We start from the raw sequence: 16,380 nt of genomic DNA, 5'->3' as shown, positions 1-16,380 counted from the left end.
TGGATTCTAACTACTGTACAGTGAAACAGAAAACTGGGTATTCCTCTCTCCCTACTGCTTCCCACTGTAGCCAGCTTCCTATCCCCAACTTCAATATCTCCTCCATGTAGTCCCCCTTATCCTCAATAGCAATGCAAAACTTAATGTTTTGGGATACTATTCACCCTTTATTCAGTATGTATGGTCTGTAGACAAAGGCTACCAGGAATTAAGCACAAGGCAGATTTGAAGTTGAAGCCATGTTACTGCACATTCCTCATTGCCTAAACTATATTTAGAATTCTCTTCAGAATGATGTGTTAAAACCTGTTTGCAATCTCATTCCTTGCTTATTTGTACCTCTATGTTTTCTAAAAGAATGACCTCAAAGTACGTATAAGCTTTTACAGTACAGTCCTGGTGAGATGCTTCGGACTGTAGCCATAGCTTCTTAGTTGGCAGTTTATCCTCATAGCAACTTGTATACCTGCAGTCATAATATTTTTGTCACAGTCAAAAGAAATTACATGTGCCACCAGGCAATTTATTCATGTTTGCAAATCATTTGATATTGGAGTTTCCCTACCTACCCCATGACACTTTGGGAGAAGTTGGGAACCCTTCTGCCAATTCCTCAAACAGCTTCTGGGAGTTTAAAAGCAGTTAAGAAGTTTGGTGGAAGGAGCCATATACAAGGAGATTCAGAGATCTGCTCATATGCATGTGTCCTCTGAAACGTAACAGTTGACATCTTTAACATTTTGTAAAAATAAATCTGTTGAACCATGCCCATGCTTAATATATTTTAAGTCACTGGTCTTCAGTGGGTTTGGGGGTTTAGTTGGTGGTTTGGGGACCCTTTAGGGGTTGTGCTCTGATCCAAGGTGGGTCCAGACTACATTATTACACCACCATGCAAATATTTGGTAAAAGATTAAGAAATGGTTCCCCAGATGCATGTTTGGATTAAAAGCGGGTCCTGGGTAATATGGTATGTTGACAAAATACAACTGGAGTAGGCCAGTGGTATTATAAACTTAAACTATGCTTAGCAGAAATATATGTTCACAGTCTAACTTACTAAACTATTTGATAAAGGAGGTATCTTTTAGTCTGAGAGCTCGGCCCTGCATTGAGGACAAACTAGGGAATTCAGCTTCTCAAGGACAGGTTTCAGACATGGCCGTTACAGCAAGTCCAAATGTGAAAAATGACAGAGCTGCTCTGAATGGCAGGGAAATCTGGTCTAGTAGGATTAATAGCCAAGAACCTGGATTACTCTCAAAGGTACACTACCAAATATTGCCTTGGACATCAATATAGGGGCTCAATCTGCATTCCTAGTTTTTCTTTATAATAAATACTCAGTAACAGCAGTTTGATGTGCATTCAATAATTGCTTTTGTTCTTTTAAACACTTGACTTTATGCAGTATTTATCTGTGAAATTATTCTTCTGTCTGCTTTGCTGCATTTGCATTTATTTGTTAAAGGCCTGTTTGAACAAATAAGTTAAAGAATAATGTGGCAACAATATTTATCTCAGCTCAGATATCTTCCTGTCTCTGCCAGGCATTGTTCTTGCTCCATAAGAAAATAGTGTTAATGGGGCATATATGCTGTTACAGTAAACATTTTATTATTTATTTATTTATTTATTTATACCCCGCCCATCTGGCTGGGTTTCCCCCGCCACTCTGGGCGGCTTCCAACAAATACCAAAATACATTAAAATATCACAGATTAAAAACTTCCCTAAACATCCCCCCAAAAAGGTTGCTTATTTCTAAGATGGTAATAGAATGTGGACTCTGGACCATTGGCATGATCATAAGTTCTGACCCTTTAATACTGGGGTTGTTTGGATTTTCTTTTTTAACATTTCCTTTTTTATCTCTTATTTCTCTTATTTATCTTAAAACATTTAACTGAAGAATTAAAGATGAGGAAATTTATTTTGTGCTTGCATTTTGGGGAAGATATTTAAGCTGTGTGATAAGAATTCTGATTTAGTCTTTGCTTCTCTTGGTGGCTTTCGTTTTCTGTCAGTTTTCATTGTAATACAGGATTTTACATAATCAGTGTTGTACTGCATACCAATTTGAGTAGTTTTCATTTCAGTGGAAGTTGTATGTTTGACTATCTCCCATTGAAATAAATAGAATGTCAGTGCTCTTGTTGGATAACTCTTATTTGACATTGCATGGAATGTATTATGCAAGCCTTTTTTTAAATAGAAAAGGCAGGATCATATCCAAATATATTAGTACTATCCTATTTACCTATGACAATAAGGCCTGATAAAAAGAGTGGTACTTCTTTGTAAGTACGGTATAGGATTTTGCTGTAAGGGCTGAGAGCTTGAAATGGCATACTAAATTTCAGCATGGTGTTAAAAGGATTGAATATAACTCCAATTAATACATTATGGAGTGGGAGGAAGCAAGTATATCAGAAAACTGGATTTTGTTTCCACTACATTTTAAGATAATAATGTGGATTTTTCTTTCTCAAAAGAAAACATCATACATATTTAGAGGTTCAGATTTGTTTTCTTGACACCGACTATCTAAAAATTTAAGTTAACTGCCAATGGGCAGCTGAATATTGATCCCATTTATTTTGTTTTCATTCTTATTGCTTTATATTTTTCAGGCTAGAGATCCTCAGCAGGAGGCTACAGAAGAGCTGGCAAATTTGAAGAAGCAACATGATTTATTGAAGAGGATGCTACAACAGCAGGAACAACTGAAAGCTCTTCAAGGGAGACAAGCTGCCCTGCTTGCACTACAGCATAAAGCAGAACAAGCCATTGCTGTCATGGATGATTCTGGTATGCTGAGGTTCAGAGATCTGAACAAAAGACCTCTTCCTCTGCAATTAAATGATGGATTTGATATCACAGAATCAGAGTTGGAAGGGAGCCTGAGGACCATCTAGTCCAACCCCCTGCATTGCAGGAATATGTAGCAGTCTCATATGGGGTTCAAACCTGCAACCTTGGCATCATCAGCACCACACTCTAACCATCTGAGCTAACTTGAATGTCTCAGATGTTGTACCTTTTATTGCATTTCCAGTAATTAAATTATTTGCTTTAATGGTCGTGTTTCTTAAATAAGAACCTAAGAAATCTACTCCAGAGCATGTTAAATGAAATAGGTTGAGAATGTGCATTCTGGTTAATACCCACATATTCAGAGTAGATTCATCAAATTCATAAGATTTAAATTACTCTATTTCACTGGGCCTGAATTGTGAGTGTTGGGTACCACCCTCTGGTTTTTAGCCTTCCTCTGAGCTGAAAACAGAACACATAAGAGTGCTTTATGTCATATGAACAGCCTAAATAAGTAACAGTGATAGGAGAATCTGAGAAACATTTGGAAAATGGCAGGCAGTTAATGTGGGACATGCTGAATTCTGTATTATGATTCAAGTTTCTAGTAATAAGTAGAAAATGAAGTGGAGTTGCAGTCTCCCAGTGGAAAAAAAAACAATAATTTCCACATCTTTAAGAGACTTTCGGATTCCACAGTTGGTTACATGAATGCCTTTTCTGTATGCCCTATTTCGTATGATTGAAAGCCTCTGTTTAATAAGTTGCAAGTTTACTTAAGCACTTCAATAAAAATTTCCGTTTTCCTCTCCCACCTGTAGTTGTAACAGAAACGACTGGTAGCATTTCAGGAGTGAGTCTAACATCAGAGCTGAATGAAGAATTAAATGACTTAATTCAGCGCTTTCACAACCAGCTTCATGATTCTCAGGTACCCTTTTTATATTGAGTGTGTACATGATTATATTGCTAATCAAGTCAGTCTAAAATGGGCTGCTTTCTGCCACAGAGAATTCTATTTCAGAAGTGAGCATTATAGTATTGATTGTTGCCAGTTGCTATTGATTCCTTTATTAGCACTTGCCATGGAATCTTTGTTTTTAAATGTAAGTTTATCCTACCCTTTTGCCAAAAAGGCTCTCAGGGCAACATATAATATCAATAGAAACAAGACTGTCTGTTGGCATAGAAATCCAAAAAGTATGACAGAAAAGGGGAAGCTGAAAAAAGCAAAACTGCATATCAGTTTTAAAGGTTTAACAGCTGGAATGGAAGGTGGTCTCTCAGCAAAACTGTGCTCTGTCAGCAAAGTAACTCTGCATCCCATCTTTTCCTCTCCTGCAGCCTGATGAATAGTGCTAATGTGTTTGCATTGCTGAAGTGTTTTTTTCTTGAAATGCCTTCTGTTGAAAGTAATGTGGATTGAATTCCCCCCCCCCCCCGTAGAATTGTAGAGTTGGATGGGGTCCTGAGGGTTGTCCAAGTCCAGAAATTTAGTCTTCATCTTTAAAAAAACCAAAAAAACACTTCAACAAGTCTACTTTCTACTGCTTTGAAAGGAAAATGGCGGGTGGACTGATGCAAACTGTGACAACTGTTTGGAATTTTGTTACATCAAATGCTTAAAAACTATAATCAAAAATAGCCATTAAAAAAAAAAGATTTCAGCACAATTCTAAACATGTCTGAAGGAAGTCCCATTCAGCTGAATCCAGCATTCCCTTCAACAGAACTCTGCACATCAGATGTTTCCACAAATGGAAGGGGAAGGAGACAATTTTTGCCAATTCATCCTTCTCCCTGCAGCCCTGAAAAGCTGCTGTGGTAGGTTTGGGGAACCCTTGAAACAGTGTGGAAGGTAATTTGGCGGGCTACTAGAGAACAGGGAAATGGTTTATATTGTCCAGCTCTCTTTCCAATTGCAGGAACCTCTGCTGCATCTCAATCACTTCTGTGAATAGAAGGCTTACTCCCCCAAAAGTGGTAATAGGATTGTAGTGTTAAGTGTTCTGAAATTAACTTGAATAAAATATGTCTACTTTTAGGTTCAACCTGTTCCAGATAATCGAAGGCAAGCAGAGAGTCTTTCCCTAACCAGGGAGGTTTCCCAGAGCAGGATTTCTTCTGGGTCTGAGCATTTGTCTGAGGAAAAGGCCAAACTCTTCAGTAAGATGATAGCATTGCAGGGTAAAAAGCAAAAAATGGACAAATTGTTAGGAGAATTGCACACACTTCGGGACCAGCATCTAAACAATTCATCCCGTAAGTAGCATGCAATCTGGTGGTGTTATTTACAGTATTTTGTTTGTTACTTATATGAATTGGTGGAAGTCTTTTCAGTTCCATTCTCTTTCCTCCACCCTCCCCAAACAAATACATGTTGGGTTTGGATGTTGAACATTCAAACCTCTGCTCAGACTAATTTTGCTAGGTTAGGCCCAGGATTTTAACTGATTTTATATCAACTGCTTTTTGTATTTTTTACAGTTGCTATGATAATTGCTTATGTTTTTGATGTTTTTGTTTTGTTTTATATTTGTTTTATGGTTCTCTTTTGTAGACTATCTTGAAAATCTAGATTAATTTTTAAAAGAATTAAATGTAAAAAAAGAAAAAGGCTACTAGATGTATGCCACTAGTCTGAGCCTTCAGACAGTTTTTTTTTGGGGGGGGGGAATCCAGATTCCACCTCTTTTCTCCATTTTAAGACAAAATTACAAAAGACTTAGTATAGCTGCAAAAGACCTAGTATAGCTGCAGCTTGCAACTTGGAAGCTTACCAATGATCATGGCACAAGTTTGGGTACCCAGCAGAATTGGTCAACGCAATTCTGTCCAACAGGAGATAGAAAAATCTATTGGAAGGTGGAGCTGGAGGAAGAAAGTGGACCGGGGGGGGGAGGCATTAAGAAGTTATTGGGCTTCTGGCAAGCAGACTTACATTAGAATTCAGGTCTAGTACATTGCTATGGCAAGCCTCTGCACTGTCTGTGGTCTTTTGCAAGTCAGGCTTCAGACCCCTAGGGCTTCATCCCCATCTTAAAAGGTTTTTTCAGTGATTGGTAAATCGTGTTAATTTGGATATGGGTAAAAATAGTTCTTAAGCAGAAATGTCCTTTTTCCCATGTTATCTTAGAAGTGAAAAGGGGGGAAGTCATCTGAAGTTTTTATAAGCACTTGTATTCTTTATTTTTAAATCTGCTTGATTTAATCTGAGTCATAAAAAGGTAAAGGACCCCTGACAGTTAATTCCAGTCGCGAACGACTCAGGGGTTGTGGCACTCATCTTGCTTTACTGGCCAAGGGAGTCTGCGTTTGTCTGCAGACAGTTTCCAGGTCATGTGGCCAGCATGACTAAGCCACTTCTGGCAATCCAGAGCAGCAAACGGAAACGCCTTTTACCTTCCCGCCAGAGCGGTACCTGTTTATCTACTTGCACTTTGACGTGCTTTCGAATTGCTAGGTTGGCAGGAGCAGGGACCGAACAACGGGAGCTCACCCCGTTCACAGGGATTTGAACCGCCGACCCTCCGATCAGCAAACCCAAAGCTCAGTGGTTTACACCACAGCGCCACCTGCGTCCCTAATCTGAGTCATAGTTTTAATTTATTAATATAGTGTATTAATATACTAGGACTGCAACATTTAATTATGATAGAAATAGTCCTTCAGAGGTTTTTGCATAAAACAAGATGAAATCTAGTGTCATTTTCTAATTTGCAGTCTTGCCGGCTTCAGGGTCTCCTCAGAGAAGTGTTGATCAGAGAAGTACAGCTTCAGTAGCTTCTGCACCTGTAGGAATAGCAGCTGCTGTCAATGAAGAATCTAACAGCTTAGCATCATCTGTTGCCTATCATCCGGATTCTGTCACCTCGCAGAATGACAGCGAAGAGGACGACAACTTAAATCCAACAGAAAAGCTACAGTAATATATTTTAAATTTTTGGATAAACAGTTTGTTATATTAGTTTGGTTTATTAAGCAGAGAAGGGGCTTTAAAGACACAAGTGCTTCCTAACAGTTGTTTTGAGACAGACTGCAATAGGTAACAATTTAGTTGGGTGTTCAAACCAATTGCAGATAAAAGCCAACTTTGGTACTTTGATGTTAATTTAGGTACTTTGGGACACTCAATTGACCACGTACATTCTGGTTTAATTTTTTGATGAAATAAACTTAGCTGCTATACCTTGTGGATACACACACACAATTCAAACAATAACTTGGCCATGCATTATTATCTGTACTGTGCTCTTTTCAGGATGGTCGAAATCATATGTTAAACTAGGCTCTGAAAAGCAAAGTATTGACAACGGTATGAGAGATGATATGGGAGTTACAAATCAGGAAGTATGGTTCAGATCTCAGCTGTGCCAAGATCTCAATAGATTGCCTTGAGTGTGCTGATCTCTCAGCCACAGTACCCCATTTACAGTTTATAGAAAATACTGACCTACTTTTTATAGTGTCGTAAGAATTCAAACAATATAATGTATGTGAAGTGATTTGAACACCTAAATGAATGCTGCTGATGACCAGATTTCAAAGTTACTACTCAAATGTCTGGCATTGTGTCGTTTAGCTACTCTTGTGTCATAAAACTCCTAGTCTTGTCAGCTAGCTAGCTTATTCCTAGTCAAAGTAATCAGAAGTTCCCATCTTCTCTCTTTCTCCCATCCTCCTAATTTATAATATATTTTTTGTGGCTCCACACACAATTTTCCCAGTGCATATCAAGAGAAACCTGCTGCTTTGTCCAGAACTAGATTTTCCACAGGTAACTGCCAACTTCAGTCATCCCAGGGTTGCACTTTCCTTAATGTAAGAAAATAATAAACATGAATCTCAAGTTGCCCCCACACCACTATTCAAAGCAAGCTGACAGTTGGACCACTTTCCTTTGTAGGAAGTTGAATGAAGTTCGGAAGAGACTAAATGAATTGCGTGAATTAGTCCACTACTATGAGCAGACATCTGATATGATGACAGATGCTGTAAATGAAAACACTAAAGAGGAAGAGGAGACGGAAGATTCAGAGTGTGATTCAGACCATGAGAATCCACAGCCAGTTACCAATATTAGGTAGGTTGGTTGCTATGGCTGTTGTCTCCTAAAGTGCTGCTGCTATAATGATAAGAAATAACATTAAACATAAGCTTGCTATAATTATTGATCTTGTCAGAAATACCTAAAGTCTGACCTAATATTTATGAGAAATGGGGAATGCAGCAGTGCAAACTTTATTTTCTCCTGCTTTTTCTCCTGCAGTAATATCCCTCTTGGTTTTTTTCTCTCTCCCATAACTCAATTCTCCCAACTTTTGTATGCTTGGGATTTCGGAAGCTTTGAGAACTGGGCTTGTTAAGGTGATGCACATCTTCTATTAGATAAATTATTTCAACAAGACAAAGAACCCACTATTATTATAGTATTAGCACAATATTTATTTATATTCCACCATTCCCCCAGACTGGGACTCAAGGCAGCTTACAGATAAAATATAAAGTGCTAAAAATATAGACTTCTGTTTTTTGAAATATAATGCAGACACAAAAATTTTAAGGATTCTTATCCACTGTTGTTGAATGATTGTATTGCTGCAATTGGTATGTTCAGTTCATTTTTGATACAGTGTTTTTAAAAATAGAGTTTTAGTTAGGTCAGTTACTTATTTTTGCTGTGGTAAGATCTAGTACTAGGAACAGAATGGGTTTCATAAATTCCAAACCAAAGGTGAAGGGCAAAGAAAGACTCTGATAAAATAAAGATTTTAGGGGATCATAATTGTTTTCTAGCGCCACCTATCTTGGATTTTGTAAATATTTCATTCCCGTTTTTAATTTTAAAAATCTATTCTGTCTTGGAGCTTGTAAAAAAACCTAAGGGTACTTAAAATTTAAATTATGCTTAATTTTGTTTCTTCCTCTAGAAATCCACAGGGAACCACTAACTGGGGAGAAATGAATTGCAATAGTAATAGCAATTTGCAGTGTGGAACTAATAACAGAAATGGAAGGCATCTTAATACATCTTGTGAAATAAATAACCGATCTGCTAATATAAGGATGCTGAATATGCCCTCAACTTTAGGTACGTTTCAAAATAATATATTTTGCAGAGAATGTGATGTGTGACAGTATTCAAGTCTTCAAGTATACCTGAAGGAGCGTCTCCACCCCCATCGTTCTGCCCGGACACTGAGGTCCAGCGCTGAGGGCCTTCTGGCGGTTCCCTCGTTGCAAGAAGCCAAGTTGCAGGGAACCAGGCAGAGGGCCTTCTCAGTAGTGGCACCCGCCCTGTGGAACGCCCTCCCATCAGATGTCAAAGAGAAAAACAGCTACCAGATTTTTAGAAGACATCTGAAGGCAGCCCTGTTTAGGGAGGCTTTTAATATTTAATAGATTATTTTATTTCATTTTTCTGTTGGAAGCCACCCAGAGTGGCTGGGGAAACCCAGCCAGATGGGCAGCGTATAAATAATAAATTATTATTATTATTATTATTATTATTATTATTATTATTAATTAATTAATTTATTAATCACATGGGGATTAATCAATTTACTCTCTAGATTTGTGTATGGGTAAAGACTATTTCTGAAGCAGAACGCATACACTGTTTTTAGAAGATATGTGTAAGAATGGATAGCGACTCCCTTAAGGTGGTGCTTTCCATCTGTAAATTTTGTAAGTCCTTTTTTTAAAAAAAGAAAAAGAAAGGTTGGGCATGTTTTTAAAAATCGGTTGACCAGATTATAAGTGATTTCAGTTCCTAGTGTATTCTTTCAGATTGCCATTATAATAGAGAAGATGGTGGTGCAGATATTCCACAAGGTGAAGATGACGTTGATGCTGAAGCTGATCGAGCCAGTGAAGCTTCCCTATCGAGCCGCAGAACCAGCATAGCTGAGGAGGCGCCTGCTGATGCGGAATTTGAGCAGAAGATCAACAGGCTTATAGCAGCAAAACAGAAACTTCGACAACTGCAAAACCTTGTTGCTATGGTACAGGTATGTTTTCATTTAATAACTTCCTTACCAGTGTGCTAATTTAAACTAAAGCAATGGGTAGAATTAAACGTAGGGCTAAGGAGGTCACTCCATCAGCCCTAGCATTTCTGCTGCAATGATGGAACGCTTTCCCCTTCCTTTTCCCCATGTGCTGTTTTGAGGAGTTCTCCCAACCTGCAAGAGTGGATTTTGGGAGATGGGGGAAGCACCACTGTGCTAGTGAGAATCCTTGAGCTGGCTTCTGCCATCAACTGCGTTGTTTAATCTGGCCCAATATTGTGTGTGATTGTTCATTGTTGTTGTTTTTCGTACTGTAATCTGGCTTCATCAGTAAATGATGAAATGCTTTTAAGCTGCGGACACCTGAAAACTTTTTTTTCAGTATCTGAAGTTATTAAATAAAAATTCTATTTCCAGCTCTCGATTACAGATGGTCTCAAGTTGACATATTTTTAGTATCATGAAAAAGAGGGAACCCAATAGCAAGCAATTCTGAAGGTTTAATTGAGACATCTTCCAGTCAAATTAAGCATTTTAAGTTGTATTGATTTCAGCAGGAAAGTGTTGAAAACATGCTTAATCAATGGAACTTTGACTCCAGTGCACCTGACAACAAAACTGCTTTGGGTGGCGCAAAAGAGAGACAGAGACAGGAAAGGTGGAAGGCTCAGTGAGGTCATAGCTGAAGACACTGTTTCTATTTTAGGACGATGAAGTGGAACCAGAGGCTTCAGGACAGGGTAACATGGATCAGTTCTTTGTGGCTGAAGAGGAAAATGCGCAGCAGCAACCAAACAATATTCGAACCAGTGCAAACAAGTCCCAGAAAGGTGTAGTTCTGAATGAAAAAGCAAGGTAAAGTCCATTTTACATGCATTAAAGTTAATGATGGGGCAGATTTACTGACTGAATTTGAGGGGATTATATATAATGTGAGAGTTTTTTTAATCCACTTGAATGCTGCAGACTCCAAAAAGGGGCAGGGCTGCATCCAGTGCCTTTCTGGAATCCTAGGCTGCTATCGTTCCTTTACTTACTGTACATGCAGGTCCCAAACACAATGCATTCCATGGAAATTGTTCATTAGGCGAGTGTTGACATAACAAGTCCACAATTTCCATTATTTCCTATGGAACTATTTCTAATCTGGGATCTCCCCCCCCCTTTTATTCAGCGGTTTCTTCCTGAAATGGCTGTAGCTAATCAGCAAAAGAGAGACAATGGGGGCGACCTAATTTGTCCAATCTCTCCTGCTCAATTTGTCAGATCTCTCTCGCTTGGTGCTCCCTTCCCTCCCTGCCTGGTTTCTGCCTGAAAATGACTTCTGCTGACCATCAAAGCAGGAACAAGCAAGGAAATAAGGAAGCGTGCAAACTCCTGATGTTTTTGGGTCTCTGAATCTGTGGTGGTTATAGTGAGGATTTGACATAATTCTTGACATGCGGATAAGTGAATTTTAGCCCAGCAGGCAGGATAGCAAGATAGTGCACAGTGGCACCTCGGTTTGCGAACGAAATCCATTCCGGAAGACTGTTCGGCTTCCGAAAAGTTTGAAAACCGAGGATCAAAGGGTTGGCTGCAAAGTCAATGGGCAAAAATGAAGAACCTGCCCCGGAAGTCATTCGGCTTCCAAAAAACGTTCAAAAATTGAAGCATTCACTTCTGGGTTGTCAGCGTTCAGTTCCGAATTGTTTGGCTTCCGAAGCATTCGACAACCGAGATTCCACTGGACCTCCCATGATGCCTGGTTACCCATACATCATTTTTGAATGAAATTGTCTAAGAAATGTGGAGTGTGTGGCCCTCCAGCTGTTTTTGGGAGTCCAACCCTCAACAAGGGATGATGGGAGTTGGAGTCCGGTAACATCTGGAGGGCCACAGGGACTCAACCCCTCAATAAGGCCTCATATACCCTTTCTGATTTAGGTGCTAATGTCTTGGCCATATGTCCTTGCCATTGGTTTGTGGTATATAACACACTCACTTGGGAGTGCTGTGGAACTGGAAGGCCTTGCCCAATACAAAATTGATTGGTATAAGAAGAAAAAACATACATTTTAAACTTCTACAGTGCATGTTCTCCAAATTAATCTGTTTTTGCTTTTGACAAATTAGTTAGGAGTAGGGAATTGCCCAGTTAGATGTCTGTCATCACTTCAGGTTTTTTTCTTTGCAGAGAATGATAACATGAAAATGCTTTATTGTTGTAGAGAGAAATTTTATGAAGCCAAACTTCAGCAGCAACAGAGAGAATTGAAACATCTCCAAGAAGAAAGGAAGAAACTGATAAAGATCCAAGAAAAGATCCAGGTGTTGCAGAAAGCTTGTCCAGACCTTCAAGTAGGTAGAATGGTGGTTTAACACGAGAGAGGGAAATATAAAATCTCAAGGGCAACCCTGCTTGGCATCTCAACTGCAAGATTATTAACCCTAGCTTTTATTCATTTAAACGAAGGGTGTGTTAGCCCTTGTGGTTGTAAATATGAATTTTGAGCATACTGAAAGGTCAGAAATAGTGAGAAAAAGATGTGTGCTTGAAAGATGATGGGTCTAAAAGCTGGATGAGTAGTACAAAAGCTTGGAGCATTAGTTCGTAGACATCAGTCTTGTGTTGGCTTGCAGGCTTGTTGAAAAATGAAATTGACTGGATCACTAAAAAGCCAGTGATGCCACAGATCTCATTAACTTGATAAAGGTTCTCATTCAAATACTAATAATGTAATTTTCACACTTTATTCTTAGTTGTCATCTGGTGTGGATAATTGCCCTGGGAATACTTCAGCGCCAGCTGCGAATGAAATCAGCGCAACCAACAAGATTGTGGTTCAACCAGAAGAAACAGCCACATTCGATACTGAGGTGCTTCATATTTTTGTGTATAAAACTGCAATAGCATATTTTGAATTGCATTGCATTAAAATATTTTCTCTTAATATTTTATTTTAAACAGCTTTGGTCTGAGATGCGCAGACATGAGATTTTGAGAGAAGAATTGCGACAGAGAAGAAAGCAGCTTGAAGCCTTAATGGCTGAGCACCAGAGGAGAAAGGACCTAGCGGATACCACATCTGCTTGTGCTGGATCTACTAAAAGCGATGGATCAGAGACCCAGTGCACTCCCCAACAAAGCAGAACAGAAAAGTAAGATAAAAAGTAAAATACCCTGCTTTCTCATCTGGTGTATATTTAGATTGTATTCGCTGCAAAGATAAATAACTTTTCAAAATTGTATTTACATGTGTTACATTTAAATTGGCATAATTAGAATAGCCTATACTGAATCTGAGCATTGCTTTCTGTCAGCCAATTTAAGGAAGGGAAGAGAATCCCCTCTTATCTCTTCCTCCCCGACCCCAGTAGACTTACACTCAAGCACTAGTATGATAATACTGCTTCCTCATATCTCTGCACCTTTTCACCAGCAGCATGCAAGCTGTTGTACCAATCTAAAAAATTGCCCTGTTCTTGAAGATGTTCATTTCTGGAACTGAATTATATACTCCTCCCCTCCACCCACACTTTTATCACTGTTATGACTAGCCAGATTAAGCAGATTAAATGGCCATGCTTGCTACTTGTAGTCCAGGAGACTTGAGCAGGCAGTTTCTGGTTATAAACAATTTGGCCTTGCCCAAAACAAATAAATATCTAAACCCTTATATTGGAAATACATAGCTGTGAATTTAAAAATGCAGGAGCAAGTAGGAACAAAATTTATATTCTGAAAGGTAGGGAAATAATCTAAAAATAACATAAATCAAAAGTCATAAATTTAATTTGAATCGTGCAGAATTCCTAAAAGGCATAGAGATAAATAAAAGCAAATGGTGTTTTTAGAACAGGAGATTAATTTGAGACGTACATTTTAGCTATTTTTATTCAGCGTGCAACTTAGTTTTTTGTGATCTAATTTCACCTTACACTTTAGCAGCAGAATGACTGTTTTTTAATACCTGATGCTAGAACCATGGCAACATGGGGAGGGTCTACTCAGTGTGCATTTGATGAAGATGAAGATGGTGGTGATGAAGATGCATATCTTTCTGACGGGCTTGGTCAAGTGGAAGAGGAAGAGGAAGAGGAGCAAGAATCAAGTTCCAATGAGTACTCTGTGTGTCCCAATAACACAGATCAAAGTGCATATTGTGCAAAGGAAGATAAGGAGAGGTTAGTTTTGCATGTTCATTACCGATAGTTGTAAAGTGCTCCCTCCAAGAAAACGTTTTCCCTTTGCTGCTTATTAAGTTGTGCATTATGATGCTAGTCCTTTCTTTTTATACTGTGAAGTTTACTCTGAAAGGTTTTATATAACATGAAACTATGAACATGTGGATATCTAGTGTAATATTTTCTGTAATTTCATTGGTCGGCCTACAATTAATTTGTGCAGTATTACTGATGTTTAACTCTGAAGCCCCATTCCAAACATTTGTTGGAATGGTGAGAGGCTTCATGTTGTAGAGGAGAGACATGCCTCTGTTCTGCTATCGCACCGAGCCCTGGCATTAGGCATTGTGTTCTATCTCAAAGCCAGATAAAAGAAACCCCTGCTCATCAAAAGAGGATGAAGGGACACTGTACAAATTAGGTGTCTACGTCATGTTACCTGCATGGTGTGAAGGGAAAGAAGCATGTTTGCTCTGGACTAGGCTTGTGTTCCTTCAGAACTGAATTGCCTGTTTCTCATTGGCCTCATAACTGGCTTTTTACTTAATGAAATGCTTTGTACCAAGAGCACAATTTAGAAATGTGTAATCCCTTGTCGAAACACTCATTGTTCTCAGCTGGAAGAATCCTCGTCCTCTTTCAGCAGATGGAAACTATCGTCCTCTGGCTAAAGCAAAGCAACAACAGAATATCAGCATGCGGCGGCAAGAAAACCATCGCTGGATGTCTGAGCTTTCTCATGTGGAAGAGAAAGAACAATGGCAAGAGCAGATTAACCAGCTAAAGAAACAGCTTGAATTCAGTGTCAATATTTGTCAGACTTTAATGCAGGATCAACAGGTAGAATGTGAAAGACTTATTTTATTTTCTCTTCTGCATTTCCCCATCCAACAGGCTGGATGTTGCCTACATTTCTGTCCTTCCTTTTCTTGTTGATGAGGAAGAATTGAGCCCACCATTGAAGGGGATTATACTTTGGAGAGGGGGAGATTGCCACTAATTTTAAAGGATTCATTTTTCAGCATTTAAGGGGTGGTTTGAATTTTTAGACCCATTGGAGTGAACTTCAAGGCGAACCTAGGTTCATTGCATAGTCGCAAGTTTATGGCATGATCCCCAAGAAGATGTGTTTTCTTTCTAGATTTTAGAAATAAAATCCTTCTTGTTCTGCAAGACTTTTGGTTAGAGGCTGGGCAGTAGAATATTTTAATGACTAACATTAGCATTTTGTTTTAACGGTGTGAATGTTTGTTATTTTATCCTGGCTCAAGATTGTGGAAAGATGGGATAAAGAAGCTTAATGAAAAGTTAATATTCTATACCCCCTCGCCTCCTTTGGGGGAGGAAGGGCAGGGTAGAAATCTAATAAATAGAATTAATATTAATGGATCTATATTTTCACATATTTTTCTCTGCAGACTCTCTCCTGCCTGTTGCAGACTTTGCTTACTGGCCCTTACAGTGTTTTGCCCAGTAATGTTGCTTCACCACAAGTACACCTTATAATGCATCAGTTAAATCAGTGCTATACTCAACTGACTTGGCAACAAAATAATGTTCAAAGGTACTCATTTCAACTTTATAGATGTCTGTTCCATACATTTGAGAGAAGACAGGCTGTAACGATGCACAAAAATGGTGTCATGTTTATTGTATTTAAGAAAATACTTGTCATATTAGACTGTTAATATGTGCGCTCCCGCATGGAAGAGAAACACAGTACTCCAGAAGCTCAGTGTAAGAAACACATTGTAGTCACATGTTATGTAATATTTAAAAGATAAATTACGTGCTGTTTTTATGAACAAAATAGAAATGAGACTGTAATGGTCTGACTTGATAATTCTGTGATCATGTTAGAGCTCTGTCATATTTTAACCTTTGTTGAAATTGCTTAGGGACTGAAATTTGGAAACAGATGCATTTCTGCTTACTAGTGTTAGCTTCAAAGACTGATTTGTCCTTGAGTGTTTATTAGTCTGTGTATTTGAAATTCAGATACCATTATTTCACAGGTTGAAGCAAATGTTAAATAATCTAATGCACCAGCAAGAGCAACAGCAAACAAGAACAACTACAAAGGAGAAAGAAAGCAGGGCTCCACCACCTCCATCGCCAACTATGTTTTGTCCCTTTGGTTTTCCTTCCCAAACAATGAACCTGTTCAGCAGCATGCCTGGGTTCACAAATTTCTCCTCTTTCCCACCAGGTAGGCATTTCCAGAACTGCACAAAATTACTAGCAGCAGATCTCCATTTGTTTTGCTTCTCTGTTCCCAAGATAAGAGCTTCAAAGCAGCATTTCTTGCCTTCACATTGTTTTACCTTGAAAGCAAACCCTCCCAAGTCTTCGTCAATTTTTCCTCACTAATTTCATTGTAGTGCAT

General features: G+C 38.7%; 1 protein-coding gene across 22 annotated transcripts in view; it reads left to right on the top strand.

Moving 5' to 3' along the window:
* The window catches only part of PCM1 (pericentriolar material 1), a 48,202-nt gene that overhangs the window by 9,067 nt on the left and 22,755 nt on the right, over positions 1-16,380 (top strand). For 8 of the 22 annotated variants that reach the window (XM_088659023.1, XM_060278845.2, XM_060278843.2 and 5 more), the window contains exons 7-22: positions 1,078-1,266; positions 2,634-2,811; positions 3,639-3,748; positions 4,863-5,079; positions 6,541-6,742; positions 7,724-7,900; positions 8,748-8,908; positions 9,607-9,827; positions 10,534-10,682; positions 12,038-12,167; positions 12,570-12,686; positions 12,778-12,968; positions 13,791-13,994; positions 14,612-14,834; positions 15,413-15,558; positions 16,010-16,203. In XM_088659023.1, coding sequence (XP_088515149.1) covers positions 1,078-1,266; positions 2,634-2,811; positions 3,639-3,748; positions 4,863-5,079; positions 6,541-6,742; positions 7,724-7,900; positions 8,748-8,908; positions 9,607-9,827; positions 10,534-10,682; positions 12,038-12,167; positions 12,570-12,686; positions 12,778-12,968; positions 13,791-13,994; positions 14,612-14,834; positions 15,413-15,558; positions 16,010-16,203 — 2,809 coding nt within the window. Of the gene's footprint in view, positions 1-1,077; positions 1,267-2,633; positions 2,812-3,638; positions 3,749-4,862; positions 5,080-6,540; positions 6,747-7,723; positions 7,901-8,747; positions 8,909-9,606; positions 9,828-10,533; positions 10,683-12,037; positions 12,168-12,569; positions 12,687-12,777; positions 12,969-13,790; positions 13,995-14,611; positions 14,835-15,412; positions 15,559-16,009; positions 16,204-16,380 lie in introns of those variants that run through there. The other 14 variants (XM_060278847.2, XM_060278846.2, XM_060278849.2 and 11 more) reach the window with 4 other exon arrangements.

The sequence above is a fragment of the Zootoca vivipara genome, chromosome Z1 (assembly GCF_965207765.1).
Source record: "Zootoca vivipara chromosome Z1, rZooViv2.hap1.1, whole genome shotgun sequence".
In the NCBI taxonomy this organism is placed as follows: Eukaryota; Metazoa; Chordata; class Lepidosauria; order Squamata; family Lacertidae; genus Zootoca; species Zootoca vivipara.
Note: the sequence above shows the minus strand (reverse complement) of the source record. Positions and strands in the feature narration are given on the sequence as shown.